General features: G+C 36.5%; 1 protein-coding gene across 1 annotated transcript in view; it reads left to right on the top strand.

Annotated features, from left to right (window-relative positions):
* Window positions 1–16,298, top strand: part of LOC114054133 (peroxidasin-like protein) — a 475,034-nt gene that overhangs the window by 445,254 nt on the left and 13,482 nt on the right. Inside the window, exon 21 of the mRNA XM_027877274.1 lies at window positions 10,299–10,428. Within this exon, the coding sequence (XP_027733075.1) occupies window positions 10,299–10,428 (130 nt within the window). The remainder of the gene's footprint in view (window positions 1–10,298; window positions 10,429–16,298) is intronic.

Here is a 16,298-nt window from a genome sequence, read left to right as displayed (position 1 = left end):
GCCCTCTTATCAAATCACCTATTGTGCCCTGCCAAGCCTTAGCCTTAGACCACTCCCACCATCTGCTACCTTCGCTCATTCACATATGCTGCTGAATAAAGGTGGAGAAAATCATTCAACTCTTCTGACATGTTCCACTACAAATTTGTTTTGTACCCTCAACTGTGCCCTCACTGCTGCTAGGTAATCCTTTTACACCTTCCTAATCCCTCACTTCCTTATACCTTATTATCCCTTTCACCACAGCAACTCTTTTAAACATTTTCCTCTCTCCTCATAGCCCCCATGTCTCCACTTCTCCCCATCCTTCCAGCTGAGAACCTTCTTTCATATTTTACAGAAAAAAATTAAGCCATGTGCCAAGAGCTTCTTCTCCCTTCTTCCTCATCTCATATTACTCAGATACCTTCTGCCACTATCTCCTCCTCCATCCCTGCCTCACATGGAAGTGGTGGCCCTTTTTCTTGTCAAGGCAAACCCTTCTACTTATAAAAGTGATCTGATTCTATCCCATATCCTCCATCAGATTGCTTATTCTAGCATTCCCCACCCTCTTACCATGTTAAATCTCTTCTTATCTACTGGCTGCTTCCTTATTATATACAATCACATCCATGTCTTCTCCATCCTCAAAAAACTCACTTGATAATTCCATCCCTGCTAACTATTATTCCATATATCTTCAGTCTTTTGTGGCTCACCTCTTTGAGAAAGTCACCTACAATAGGTACCTCCACATCCTATCCTCTCATTTTCCTCCTTACTCTCAAAATCTCACTTCTGACCACATTATTGAACCAAAAATGCTCTTTCCCAAGTTACCAGTGATCTCTTAATCGCTAGATTTTTCTCAGCTTCCATTGTTCTTGACTTCTCTACAGCCTTTGACACTGTCAATCCCTCTCTTCTCCTCAATACTCTCTTTCTCTGGGTTTTCATGACATGACCTTCCCCTAGTTCTCCTCCTACCTATTTGACCACTCCCCAATCTCCTTTGCCGGATCTTCTTACCAGTCATGACCACTAATTTTGAGTGTCCCACAAAGCCCTACACTAAGCCTTCTTCTTTTCTCCTTCTAAACTATTTTACTTGGTAACATCATCAGATCCATGGATTCAATTATTATCTCTATGCTTATGTTTCTCACATCTACTTTTACAACTGAAGTCTCTCTCTTGACCTCTACTCTTGCATCTCCAGCTGCCTATTAGACATCTTGAACTGAATGTCATGTAGATATCTTAAACCCAACATGTCTAAAACTGATCTCATTTTTCCTCCAAACCCTCCTAACTTCTAAACTTTCCAATTAATGTCAAAGGCCCCACTATTCTCCCAGTCCTCCAGGACCCCAACCTAGGTATCATCCTTGATTCTTCCCTATCTCTCACCACCCCCTGCCCCAGCCTATCTATTGCTAGGGCATGTCAATTTCATTTTTCTAACATCTCTTGAATACGCCTCCTTCTCCTCTCTGATACTATCACCCCCCCCTAGTGCAGACTCCCATCTCCTCATGCCTGGACTATTGAAATAACTTGCTGGCTGGTCTCCTTGTCACTTCTGCTATCCCACTTCAGTCTGTCCTTTACTCAGCTGCCAAAGTGATTTTCCTCAATTACATGTCAGACTGTGTCACCCTCCTACTCAATGAGCTCCAGTAGTTCCTATAACCTCCAGGATCAAATATAAAGTCTTCTTTCTGGTGTTCAAAGTCCTTGATATTCTACCCCCTCTCAGCCACCTTTCCAGTCTTCTTACACAATACAACATATTTTGCTCCACTCCCTCCTCCCACAGGCTGTGATTGAGTGACGCTGGCTTCCTTGCTGTTCCTCTAATAAGACACTCCATGTTTTGACTACAAGCACTTTCTCTAGCTGTCTCTCATGCTTTCAATGTGCCTCTTTATCTCTGCCACCTGGCTTCTATGGCTTCCTTCAAGTTCCAGCTAAAATTCTATTTTCTACAGGAAGCCTTTGCCTGTCTCTCTTAATTCTACTGCCTTCCCTCTATTGCTTGTTTCTGATTTATCCTGTATTTGACTTGTTAGTACGTAGTAATTTGCACGTTATCCCCCTTATTATATTGTGAGTTCAGGGACTGTCTTTTGTCTTTCTTTGTATCCCCAATGCTTAACATCATGGCTGGCAAATAGTAGGTGCTTGCTAAATGCATATTGACTGACTGAGAACTTCTACTTATAAATGACCATCATAAATTTTTTTCACCAAGAACTGAACTTAATATTCCAGATATAGTCTGTCTTGGGCAAAGTATAGTAGGATTATTGCTGACTTTATTCTGTAAAGCGTGTTTTATTTCATGATTCCTTTGATACCATGTTGCATCCCACTGGCTAACATGATATTTATTCCTACTTTCCTTAATCTCTAGATGCACATTTCCTTGCCTTCTCTTAGGAACTGTAGGTTTGAGGGATGTTTTTGCTAAGTATTGACAGTTATTCTGACTCATTATGGCTTTGTTAGAAAATTCTTTCCTCTGTCTATTGCATATGTATGTCAGGAACGGGTGTAGTGTAGTATTTGTATTCAATTTGATTTCATTTGTGTTTTGGTCCTCTTGACTTCCTATAATTGTGTGCTCTGGTGCTTTCTAAAATGGGCTTTTTGTCACTGACATTTTAAAGTAATAACTTTCTTATAACTGGCCTGTTTATTGATACTAGAGACAGTATATATTCTGGCAGTGGGGCTGGGTTCCTGTTAAACTTAGAAAACTGCAGAAAATATAACTGTACTTTCAAGGACTCCAGGAAGGCAATTGAATTCTGCCTCTGCTGGGGAAACTGAGCCAACCTTGTGCTTCAATGGTTGCTCTGTATATTAAAGAAATTGATGTCAATCAACTACTTCCTTGAGATGTGGGTACAAAGTGATGGCATTTCAATCTAAAGTTAAGTCCAATAAAATAACCTGAACAGAATGGCACAATGACCATCATAATCTGTGGGATTAAAAAACACAGCATCATACAATTTCCACTTAAAATACCTTATTTATAACTGATGAACTTATCCAAGACTTTTATTTGATGAACAAGTGGGTTATGGAAAGCATACTTTTCATCAATATTATCAGTCATTGTTGAAAGACTGAAATTCACACCTAGGTCAAGACAATGCTGATTATTATTCAGACCTATGCCATAATATTGCAGTTCTACAGTTTGGGGATTTCTTAGAAGACGTGCTACAAGAATCACATGATGATATTTTTAGTGAGAAGAGAATTGGATTCAGAAGACTTGGGTTCCAGTCCAGGATCTGCCACTTACTGCTTGTCACAGCCTCTCTGAACTGAATTTCCTCAAGGGTAAAATTATGGAATTAGATTACATGAACCAAAGGCTCTTCCAGCTCTGAAAATATGAAACTAATGGCCCAAGCCAAAACTCTAGCCAGTAAGACTGTTATACTTTGTCACAGGAATTAAAGGAATAACCTCTAATGGCACTGCTGTCTATAACATACAGATAGTGAGATATTTTCCAAAAAGGTCAATATATATTCTAGAGCATTTTCCAATCAATTCAGAAAAATCAATCCAGATTAATAGAATCACAGAATTTTACAGTTGGAAGGTACCTTGATGGCTGTGTAATCCAACATATACATAAAAGGGAATCCCCACTAGAATGTACCTGACAAATGGTCATACAGCCTCTTCTGGAATGAACTCCAATTTGAGATAATTTGTAATCATCTCAAGTAGGTTTTACTAAGAAACTATTAAGAAAGTTTTCCCCCCTCTGATATCAAGTCTAAATTTGCCGAATTGCAGGCTCTACTCATTGCTCTGGTTCTGCACTCTGGTCAAACAGAATAAATAAGTTTTCTTCTCCATATGACAGGCCTTCAAATAATGGAAGACAGCCATCATTTCCTTTCTGAGTCTTTTATTTTCTGGGCTATTCATCCCCAGGTTCTTCAATAGTTCCTCATATGATGTGTAATCAAGTTATTTCTCCATCCTGGTTATTCTTTTTTGAACATCCAGCTTATTAATGACCTTCTTATTCTGCTTTGCCAAGAACTGAAGATAGTACAGATGTGACCAGATAAGGATAGAGTACAGTCACTATTACCTCCCTTTTCTAGAAGCAAATCCCCTTTCAATGTATCCCATGATTATATTAGTGTTTTTGGCTATCATATCATGCTGTTGATTTATATTAAACTTGAGTTCACTAGAACTCCTGGATGTTTTTCAGACAAGTTGCTCTCTTAATTATGCTACCCCATCTTTTTCTTGTAAAGCTGATTTTTAAAAATCTAGGTGTAAGACTTTTACATTGAGTTCCTATTGAATTTCATCTTATTAGATTCAGTCTAATACTGAGGTCTGTTGAGGTCTTGCTAGATTCTAACTGTCATATAGTCTGTTAACTATTCTCCCCAGTTTGGTTTGATTTGAAGTTTGATGAGCAATTAAATAGCAAATGACCCCTGCCCAGATTGAGGAGGCAGATACCAGTGCTATGCTTGCAAATTTAAGGCTGTAGAGTTTAAATTCAAAATAGCATGAAAGAGTCAGACAGAGAGAAAGAGAAAGACAGAGAGAGACCAAGACAAAGAGAAAGACACAAATAGACAAAGGGAGAGAGAGAGAGAGAGAGAGGGAGAGAGAGAGAGAGAGAGGGTTCATATACAGATTTCCTCAAAATTGTGCCCAGAACTTATCAGGGGAGTTCACATTAATTGATATTAGAAGATTTTTGTTTTTTACAGAACAGAAAACTCCTAGGATTGTATAAGATGTTTCAAGATATTGTGATATTTACGAAGGTGGAAGTCACTCCTGGTTGTGGTATATTAGTAGTCATTAAAGATTTCTTCAACAACTTTTTTTCCTATAAGTTTCTCAGAACTTTTTATTAAAGCTATTGAGGCCATGCAGTGTTTACAATTACAATATTTACCAAGTTGTTATTGCAGGAAGCTATGCTATAAATGTTCAGTATGAATCCACAGAGAACTTTCTACTCATCTTTGTTGAGGCAGCACAAAAGCTTCTTAAGAAGAAACTGCTCCTTATTTTGACATAAAGTATCAAAGGCATTCATGGCATTAGAACAACTTGATTACTTGGAGTAGTGAACAGATAACTGAGGCCTTAAAAATGGGAGTTGGTGTCATTGTTTGTAGCCCTAGTGTTCCCACCAAAACACTGAAAGGCTAAATATTTTCTTTTTGCTTGGAAAAGAGAGCTTGAGCATCTAATTAAACAAGGCATCTTTGAAAGGGATAAAGATATTTTGTGGACTCTACTATTTATACAGATACTAAAGTCTAAAGGTGAAGTTAAGTCACCAAGACTAGAAGTACCCGGTGAATTAGAAGCCTCAGATCTTTTCTGTGAAGTTAATCAACTCATGATTGCTTTTGCTTTATTCTTTTATCTTTGCTAAACTTGACCTTTCCACAACTGTGTATAAAATAATGCTGCTGCAGATGACTAATCAATTAAAGGTAACACTTAAGAATTTTCATTTTGGTATTTCTTTCATTCCAAGAATTTTCTATTGTTTTATGGAACAAATAATATGCTTTCTAGGATAGCATGTTTATTTCTAAATTTCCTACTCATGGGATGAAGAGAAAATGAATATGTAGACAGATTTTGGTTAGTTTCACATAGTTTTGATTCACCAGTTATCTTAGTAATAGACACACAGAAAGAGGCAGACAGATGTAGGAAATTAGAACTTAAATACACTCTAAGATAAATTTCCTGTATTCCATTTTGCACCTCCCCCCAAAAATAAAGTAAGATCTGTTTTAGCCAGACCTTGTAAAACAAGACTGTCTGCATCATGGGACCTGAAAGCTCTTCATCAGAAAAGAAAAGGAGCCTCTCATGCCTCATCCTGACATGACCCTGGATTTCTAAAGTTGCTCCTTCAGAGCATAAGCCCTAGCAGGTCCAACAAAGCTTAAAAGACTTTATGTGCAGACATGGAGATGGACTGTGTGTCTGTTGTCTGAAGACCAACCCAACTAAGTTGCGGAGTGATGATGGTTCTGGCCATATAAACTTTTTGTTTCTCTCTCTCTCTCTCTCTCTCTCTCTCTCTCTCTCTCTCTCTCTCTCGGATCACGCTAAGTCATATTGTTGTGGTCTGTTTATATGTTATGTCCTTTTATAGATTACTTCCACTTTGTAAGATGTGTCTTGGAACAAAGTGAAACAGAGAAGTAGAACTAAAAGTTAAGTGAAATCATCTGAAAACACGTGCAATATTTTATATCTGTAGTACCTCCCACCTCTCTGTTAAAAAAAATTAATGCAAATGTATTTTCTCTGTCTTCCACTCCTTCAAAAAACTGAGGTCTTTGGGTTTATCAAACATTAGATCACTATCATCACTTACTGGTCTTGGGTACCCAATCTATTTCACTGATCCACCACTCTATTTTTTTACTCAGTACCAAAAAGTTTTGATGATTGCTGCTAGGCCACCTTCCTTTACTTTTTTTTTTCATTAATTCTCTTGATATTCTAGACCTTTTGTTCTTCCAGATAAATTTTATTATTTTTTCTATCTCTTTAAAATAGTTTTTGGTGGTTTGATTAGTTTGGCACTGAATAAGTAAATTAATTTGGGTAGAATTGTCATTTTCTCTGTCTTCCACTCCTTGTCTTAAATAGCATTTTATTTTTTTCTAATTACGTGTAATGACATTTTTAACTTTCATTTAAAAATTTTTTGTTCCAAATTTTCTTCTTCCCTCTCCCCTACCTAAAATGACAAGCAATCTGAAATAGGTTATATACGTGCAATTATGTTAAACATATTTCCATATTAGTCATGCTGTGAAAGAAGAAACAAACCGAAAGGAAAAAAAAGAAAAAAAGTGAAAATAATATGCTTCTATCTTTATTCAGACTCCATCAGTTCTTTTTCTGGATGTGGATAGCATTTTCCATCATGGGTCCTTTGGAATTGTCTTGGATAATTGTATTGATGAGACTAGCTAAATCATTCATAGCTGATTATTAAAAATGTTGTTATTACCATGTACAATGTTTTCCTAGTTCTGCTCACTTCATTTTGCATCAGTTCATGTAAGTCTTTCCAGTTTTTTTTTCTGAAATCTGCCTGCCTGTCATTTCTTACAGCACAAGAGTATTCCATTCCATTCATATACAATAACTTGTTCAGCCATTGCCTAATTGATGGGCATCCCCTCAATTTCTAATTTCTTGCCACCACAAAAGAGGTGCTATAGATGTTTTTGTACATGTAGGTCCTTTCCCCTTTTTTATGATCTCTTTGGGATACAGACCTAGTAGTGGTGGTGATTGTTGTTTGTTCTTTGTTCTCAAAGAGGACTATGACATCAGGATGATGATACCATGACTTGCAAGTGAATTGGATTTAAGTGAGGGAGGGCTGTGCAAGGTCACCAGCCTCTCTCTCTCCTCTGGAGCCATCTGGACCCAGGTTCAGTGGCAAGAAATAGATCAGGATGACTGGAGATGGCCCCTTCAAAGGGTATGCACAATTTTACTGTTCTTTCAGCATCTTCCAGATTGCTCTCTAGAATGGTTGGATCAGTTCACAACTCTACCAGCAGTGCATTAGTGTCCCATTTTCCCCACATCTTCTCCAACATTTATCGTTTTCCATTTCTGTTATATTAGCCAATCTGATAGGTGGGGGGTGGTACCTCAGGGTTGTTTTAGTTTGCATTTCTGTAATCAGTAATGATTTAAAGCATTTTTCATATGACTGTAGATAGCTTTAATTTCTTCATGTGAAAACTGCCTCTTCATATCCTTTGACCATTTATCAATTGGGAAATGACTTATATTTTATAAATTTGACACAGTTCTCTATATTTGAGAAATGAGGCCTTTATTGGAGACACTTGTTATAAAAATTATTTCCCAGCTTTCTGCTTTCCTTCTAATCTTGGTTGCATTGGTTTTGTTTGTGCAAAATCTTTTTAATTTAATATAATCAAAATTATCTATTTTACTTCCCTTTATCCTCTCTAACTCTTGTTTGATCAAAAATTCTTCCCTTGTCCACAGATATGACAGGTAAACTATTCATTGCTCTCCTAATTTGCTTATGGTAACATCCTTTATGTCTAAATCATTTGTCCATTTTGATCTTATCTTGGTATAGTGTAAGATTCTGGTCTATACTTAATTCCTGCCATACTGTTTTCCAGTTTTCCCAGCAGTTTTTGTCAGATAGTGAGTTCTTATCCCAGAAGCTGAGGTCTTTGTGAAAAGTGTTTGTTTATCAAACAGTAGATTACTATTGTCATTTACTAGTCTTTATACCTAAACTATTTCACTGATCCACCACTCTATTTCTTTTTCAGTACCAAAAAGTTTTGATGATTGCTGCTAGGCTACCTTCCTTTGCATTTTTTTTTTCATTAATTCCCTTGATATTCTTGACCTTTTGTTCTTCCAGATAAATTTTATTATTTTTTCTCTCTCTTTAAAATAGTTTTTTTCGGTAGTTTTATTGGTATAGCACTGAATAAGTAAATTAATTTAGGTAGAATTGTCATTTTTATTCTATTGGCTCAGCCTACCCATGAGCAATTGATATTTTTATAATTGTTTGTGTGAAAAGTGTTGTGTAATTGGCATCAAGATCATTCACTGCATCCCAGGCCATCACCAGTCATCCTGACTTTTGTCCTGCCATTGGACTGCAGTGACTGTGGAAGAGAGATTGTTTTTATGGAGAATACAGTGGGGCCAACTAACGTTTCTTTTGCATAACCAGGAATTTACTGTAACTATAATGCAAAGCCAGAAGAAAAAGCATATATCAATTGGGTATAATTTGCACAACTCTGCCTCACTTAAATACAACTCAAACATAATTAAAGACATTACCCTTGTGAAGTCATTGGTCCCCATCAAAAACAAGGAATGCAAAACAAAATCAGCAAATATTTATTAAATATCTGCTAAGTTCAAGACTCTCCTAAGCACTAGGTACACATTTAATTTTTTCCCAGAGCTGTGATTTCAATAGTGTAGAGAATTCCTGGTGATTGAACTCCTTCTACCAGTGCAGCCAGCTACTCTGAAGCTTATTTTTTCAAAGAGTTGGCTAGGGCACTGAGAGGATAAGCGCCTGGACTAATATCACACAGCCAGCGCATATCACAAGTGGGATTTGAATGTAGACCTATTGATTCAAAGGCTTGCTCTCCACTTACATGCTACCTCTTATTAGGGATGCAGAGATAGACAATTCAATGCTCCCTGCCTTAAGGAAAATATCTTACCAGGTGAGAATCCTACATTTATGCAGATATTGACCTAAGATGTAGACTATGAAGCAGGGGAAATAGAAATACAAAGTGCCCTGGGATAATATAAGGAACACTTTCAGTTGAAGGGTGGGTGATCAGGGAAATATTTATCAGGGATGTAGCAGCTGACTTGAGCCTTGAAGATAAGGATTCTGAAAGGCAGTGATGAGAAGAGCATGCATTTAAAAAATAGTGGATGGCTTGAACACATGCTTGGAGCTTCAAAATGGCATTTTGAGTTCAGGGAACATCTGGTAGTCCTAGTAACCTGGGATGAGGTTTTGATTTCTTTTCTGTTTTGTGAAATTATTCTCTTCAGAACATTCTATTCCAAAATGGATTCTACGTTTGTTCCAAGTTCCCAAACTCTATATAATCATCTGGTCATTTGCTTCTATCTGTTGGGAACTTTCCTCAAACTTTTCAAAAGCATCAAAAGATGACAGGGCTTCTATTCTTTCATGTTCAGCAGGGTTGGGTTATTTTGCAATTGGCTTTTTAAGAAGGCTTGATTTTTGACAGCCAGACTTATCATTGTCTTAGTATTGCTATTTCCATGAATATGTAATGCAGCAACAACTTTACCACCTGGGTGCTGCATAGTGTGTGATATTTAATTTGCCACAGCTTTGTCACTGTGTAAAGTGAAAAAAAATGTCATTAGGAAAAGACATAACTCTGAGATCTAAATAATATACCAAATGTACTTGCAATACAACATGACATTCCTCATAGTTGTCAAGGGAAACAAAAGTAATTTCAATATATTTGAAAGGAAATATCAGTAGAACGACATTATGAGTTATTCTTTTTTATTCTCATTTTAATTTTAAATCCTTAATTCTGACTTTTTTTTCTCCTTTGTATCCTTCACAGCACCTATCTCAGTGACTTGTACATAGTAGGCACTCACATCTTGTTGATTTTATTTGATAGATTCTTCCCCCTTCCCTGAATCTTATTTTGCTTCTTACATTATAGGCATAATGAAAAATTATCGATGGATAGAAATACAGAAAATATGACACATTTGTCCAGTTCCAGTTTTCCTCAGGATTTCAACCATTTTGCTGCAGAAGTTCAAGAAACCATCATAGCTCTCAGAAAACAGGTTTGTTTTCTCCAGTAGTTGCCACTGTTTTTATGGAGAATACAGTGGGGCCAACTAATGTTTCTTTTGCATAACCAGGAATTTACTGTAACTATAATGCAAAGCCAGAAGAAAAAGCATATATCACTTGGGTATAATCATAGACTATTTATTATCATTTAATAATACTAAACCTAATAAATACTAAGCTTCAATATAGATTATTTAAATGGTTATGGGATGAGGGGAGAGAAAAAATGAGGAAGGTTGGAAAAATTTGGTGCCTTTAAGGTAATTATATCATTGAATAGTGTGTAATCTAGAATATATTTGTTATATTTAGGTCAGATTGCTAGGTGTATGAAGCTCAGGGAATTTTTCATTTTTGCACTGACTGATAGAGGTTGACAAATTTCTGAAGGGCTGTAGCTTGGGATGCAGTTTTCTATAGCTCATGTGGAAAAAGTACATTTCTTGGAATAAACTGAAAAAACTGCACAGAACTTACAATTTTGTCTGTCTTTTAAATGCCTGGAAATGTTCTAATTAAAAAACTATAATTCTACACTTTTCTATTTTTGTGCTTATCTTCTCAGTTTTTGGTGGCTTCTGATTCATGCATTCTTCTCTCAAATTGAAAAAAGAAGCAATGAAAAGGGAATTTCATCTATATGGATAGGGAAAATGTAGATACCTGTTCTGTAATAAAAATCTGCTTGCTTAAGGGCACAATGTCAAGCTATCTGTTTTCGCAGACATTTTTTCACTGTGAGTCTTTTGCTCTTTCCATATTAATATCAGAGAAACTCTGTGCCTAAATTAGTTAAAACTCTTGTCAGAGGGGGTAAATAACTCTTGAGTCTCTAAGAGTTATATAAGCATAAATTTATGGTGTTATGGTGGAATGTGTAGGGTTCAAGCGCAAGGGTCAGCCTACTCAAATTCTTCCCACATCATCCTGCCACTGTGTCCACCACTCTTCCTTCCTAATAAACCTAAAATTATAGGAGATAAAATTATCTCCAGAAAGTTTTATGGAGTCCTTTTATGGAGACCTGTTACTTGTGGACAAAGATTGCAATCTGGGGAATCTTCTTTAGCTTTTTCCAATGATCATAAATCCATCTACAAGATTAGCTGTCACCTCAGAAGATAATGAGAAAAAAAAGGGGATGTCACCTAGGACAGGTAAATTTTAAAGGGAGAGTGAGGATCTTGGCAATAAAAAGTACTGTGTACCTGAGAGGCAGCATGAGTGTGCCCAAAGGAGAAAGACAAGTCCCTGATGATAAGGTTTGTGGGTTGGGATAGTGTTGCATCGCCGTTCTTTCCACTGTCACAGAGAAAGAGTTACGGATAAAAACATTTATGCCTCAGGAGCTTTTGATTCAGTCTTGCATACTGTGACTTTTGTGTGACTTCAAAGGAAGTAGAAGAATCAGGGCAAACTGTGAAGAGGCATTTTAATTTCTCCCTAGTATTTTGCCTTCTCTCTGGTGGTTGCCAATGTATACACAATGGTAACTGCTTAAGGTAGCATAGCCAGAGTAATTAGACTTATTTTGGGCTTAGAGAACTGAGATGGGCAGGAATGTCAAGGAAAAAAAAACCACACTCAAAACCCCAAAACCCACACTCTTTTGTGTGTCTGTGCATGTATATACCTGAGTAAAAAGAGAGAATACCCTCATCCCCCACCAGAATTTTACATTCCTCCAAAGTAGTACTTTTTATAGCATCTATTAATTTAAGATTGAAGCAGCTAACCAGCATAGATGTGAATCCATTCAGTCCAAGATCAGGAGTAGATAATTCATATAAAATATGTTAAGTGATCTTCTATCTATGATGTCAGGATTGAGCAAATACCTGTTTGCATGGGAGGATGGTTTAGTCGGTGTCAATAAAAGCATGGTTTAATGCTCATTTGAGCAATACAAAAGAAACAGAAATCTTAAGGGGTTATTAGCTCTTATTCCCTAAAAATATTTCTTATACTTACATACAGAGCATGAATTTAACTAATTTTTGTTTTGTTTTTTGTCTATTTATATATATACATATACATGTATATATACAAACATATGTATAGCTATTGATACATTGATATCCATGGATAGTACAGTGGAACCAACATCTCTTAGATGTGGGTACTCTCCCTACCAGTGCAATCAGTCATTCGAAAAGTACTTAATATGTACCAGATATAACATAGTCCCTGCTTTCAAGGAACTCATATTTCTTGGGGGGATACAATATGCAAATTACTATATTATAAACATATATATGTATATATGTGTAGATAGATAGATAGATAGATACAGGTATAGGTAGCTAGGTGGTACAATGGATAGAGCGCTGGGACTACAGTCAGGAAGACCTGAGTTAAAGTTCACATCTGACCTCAGACACTTATTAGATGCATAACCCTGGGCAAGTCACTTAACCCTGTTTGCCTCAGGTACTCATCTGTAAAATGAGCTAGAGAAGGAAATGGCATGCCACTCCAGTATCTCTGCCAAAGAAAATCCCAAATGTGGTCATGAAGAGTTGAATGTGATGGAACAACAAAATACATACATATAATGTATACTATATACACATACATACATGTCTACATACATAAATACATACATATGTTGCATAAAGGGAGAATACCATCAGAGCAGAATCTGGGCTCCATGAACTTTTAAAAAATTGATTGTATTTTTATAATTGTATTTCAAAATAATTGAGGTTTTCTAAAATCTTATATATTTTATTTTGTGCATTTACAAACATCATTTTGAGAGAGTATCCTCACTCAGGAGTCCGTGACACAAAAAAGGAAAATTCCCTGTCTTAAAGACTGGGGTTGGGAGACAGGAGAGCAGGGAGGATTATAACTCATCCACACCTTTTCATTTTGTGCATAAATTCTCCATAAAATATCTGTCTAACATACTAGCAGCCTCTTTTATTTCTTTTCATATTTCAAGGACTCCAGTATAGTACACAGACTGGCTATTATTCTTCCCTCTGATCATACATGTCCTTGATGATGTCTTTCACATCATTTCTTAAGTGCAAGTCATTATTGGTAATATACTGTTATGATCCACTGTGTTTCTTTTCATAGTCTTTTCAATCACTTATATTATTGATAATTCTCAGGTCATAGTGTTCCATGATTTGTAGCCATATCAAATCATTACAAAAATACTAGCCTTAAAAATGGCTTAGCATGGCAACAGACAGCTTCAAAGCAATGAAAGCACTGAGCAATTTCCTAATATGGGACTGCTTGATTTTCTCTTCTTTTTCCATTCTGACACAGCTCATTATAATCTGTAGATAGGTAGGAGTATTTCATTTATTAAGCCACGTACTAGGTATTATGTTAAGTACTGGGGAAGAATACAATAAAACAGTCCCTAGTCTCAAGGAACTTATATTCTAATGGAAGAAAACAACACATAAAGGAGAGTTTTAAAATGAGGTGTGGGGGGAGTCAGTTGGAGAGGAAGAGATACAGGGTTTAAAAGTCCAGAGAGGGGGGCAGTTAGGTGGTGCAGTGAATGGAGCACCGGCCCTGAAGTCAGGAGGACCTGAGTTCAAATCTGGCCTCAGACCAAACACTTGACACTTACTAACTGTGTGACCCTGGGCAAGTCACTTAACCCCATTTGCCTAAAAAGAAAACAAAAAGTCTAGAGAGTCAGATGTAGCATCTTTCCCATTCAACTGCATGTCATGATCTGGACAACATATGTTCTTTATCCACTTGACTTTTTCTTATTTTGATAGAAAGCTAGGTCTCTAATGAGTGACTATCAATCTCATTGATAAGACCTAATATTATCCTAGGTCTTGATTCAGAGAGATACAACAGGGGATAAGGGCTGGGTTTGTGAATTCATTAAGAGGTGAGTAAACTCCACCTATCAATGCAGATCAGCATCTTTGCGGCAATTTCTAGTCTTTGACAGTTGAACTGTCAGGTTAAGTGATTTGCCCAGGGCCACACAGATATTATGTGTCAGAGGCTAGACTTAAACCCTGGCCTTGTCTTGAAAGTCAGCTATCCCTTCATATTGCCTCTCACATCCAGTGTCATCCCATGTCCATCATCTTTTCCCTTTAAACTTGGTCATGTACATTCTCCGTGGTGGACATCTTTGTTAAGCATATACCTCCATTTTTGATGCTTCCCTATTTTGTGGATTCAGCAAGTAAAAGAAACAAAATAAATATGCTATTTTGAATGCCCTTCAGAAAATTGAGTGACTTTGAAGATGTCTTCTGCTGTAGAAAAGAGTCTTTGTGAACTTGCCTCTTTTTAAAATCCAAGTTACCCTTGATATATGCACAGATCATACTCAAATATTTTATAGATCTGAGAGAGAATGCTCTTACATGATATAGGACTTATAATTCACACTATGTCATTTACAGACAGGAGTATCTGGACAACCTCACAATCTATAGGGAATTCTTTTGTATCTCGGAATATGTTCTGGATGTCCTCCACAAAAATGGTAAACACCTCTGGTTAGTAGGAGTCTGTATTTCCTTGTCTTATACCTTGCTTCGTATAAATGATCAGAGGGCTCTCATACAATTCTGTCTTTGTGATTGTAACTTTTAAAGAATCTTAATACATTTTTGACAAATATATGGGGGTGGTATTCCTTGCTGGAGGAGAGCCTTTAGGGTAATATCTTGCTTTATCAAATCAAATGTTTTCTAATAATCAGCAAATGATAGGCATAGTGTGGTACTGTATTCTCTACACCTTTCAGGCAATTGTATTATGGTAAATTATTTGTGTATTGCAGAATGTTTTTTGTGAGCTATTGCTTGCAAAAGCTTCATTCGTCCCTTCTAATTACCTCATCATTAGTTTCCCCAATGTGTCTATAAATTATTTTCATAAGAAAATAATAAAAAAAAGAAAATTTCATAAGAAAATAATAAAAATATAAAAACTAGGCATATAAGGCAGTAGTTGTTTTTCCTTTTTTCTTTTAATTGTAATAACATTCAAACTTTAGAAAATTAGAGTTTCCTAACTAAAATTCATATTCACTCAAAAGAGCTCAACTTAACTACAGAGAAAAAAAAAGTAGATGAAGAATGCCTAATACCCAGAGCAGTGGTGTCAAATTCAAATAGAAACAAGAGCCTCTGAATCACATATAAGGATCCCTATGGGCCACATATTGCCTTAGAAAGCCATATGTTAACATTATCTATATATTCTATTTTTTTTTATTTATTTTGTTAAGTATTTCCTAATTGCATTTTAATCTGGTTTGGAATGGCCATATATGTTTGACACCTCTGACAGCTCATTGTCTAGACTATTATATACAAAATGGGCAGCCTGTAGGGCTCATTCACCAACACATGTATTTGGGTCAGACACTGCAAATGGATAATTCACTGGGCCCAGAATTAAATAGGAGAAAACTAGCATCCTGGATTGCTTTTTGGTTGAAATGTTCTTTGAATGGCTTCACCTTCTCCTTGAACCATATATCCACCTTTTTAATGTCAATGTTCTCCAGGAATATTGTATGATAATGAGCTGTGAACCAGTATGGTCTTCAAAGAATTAAAGTTTAATATAAACCAAAGGGCAATCTAGAGGCACAGGGTGGGCATAAGTAGGCTGCAACATGTTACAAACAAGGGTTATAAATAAATAGCATAAAAATGTAGCAAAGAAATCAAAAAGAAGATGGGCTGGTCATGTGATAAAAGTGAATAATGACTGAGGATAGCCCCTATTTTCCATTGGTATGCTTGCAATTTCAAGAGAATTTGGGAGTCTTCTTCTACCATTCCTCTTTACATACACATACACACACACACACACACACACACACACACACACACACACACACACA

This window comes from Vombatus ursinus, unplaced genomic scaffold, assembly GCF_900497805.2.
Source record: "Vombatus ursinus unplaced genomic scaffold, bare-nosed wombat genome assembly UNPS02014812.1, whole genome shotgun sequence".
Taxonomy (NCBI): Eukaryota; Metazoa; Chordata; class Mammalia; order Diprotodontia; family Vombatidae; genus Vombatus; species Vombatus ursinus.
The sequence above is the reverse complement of the archived record's forward strand: the minus strand, read 5'-3'. Positions and strand labels throughout refer to the sequence as shown.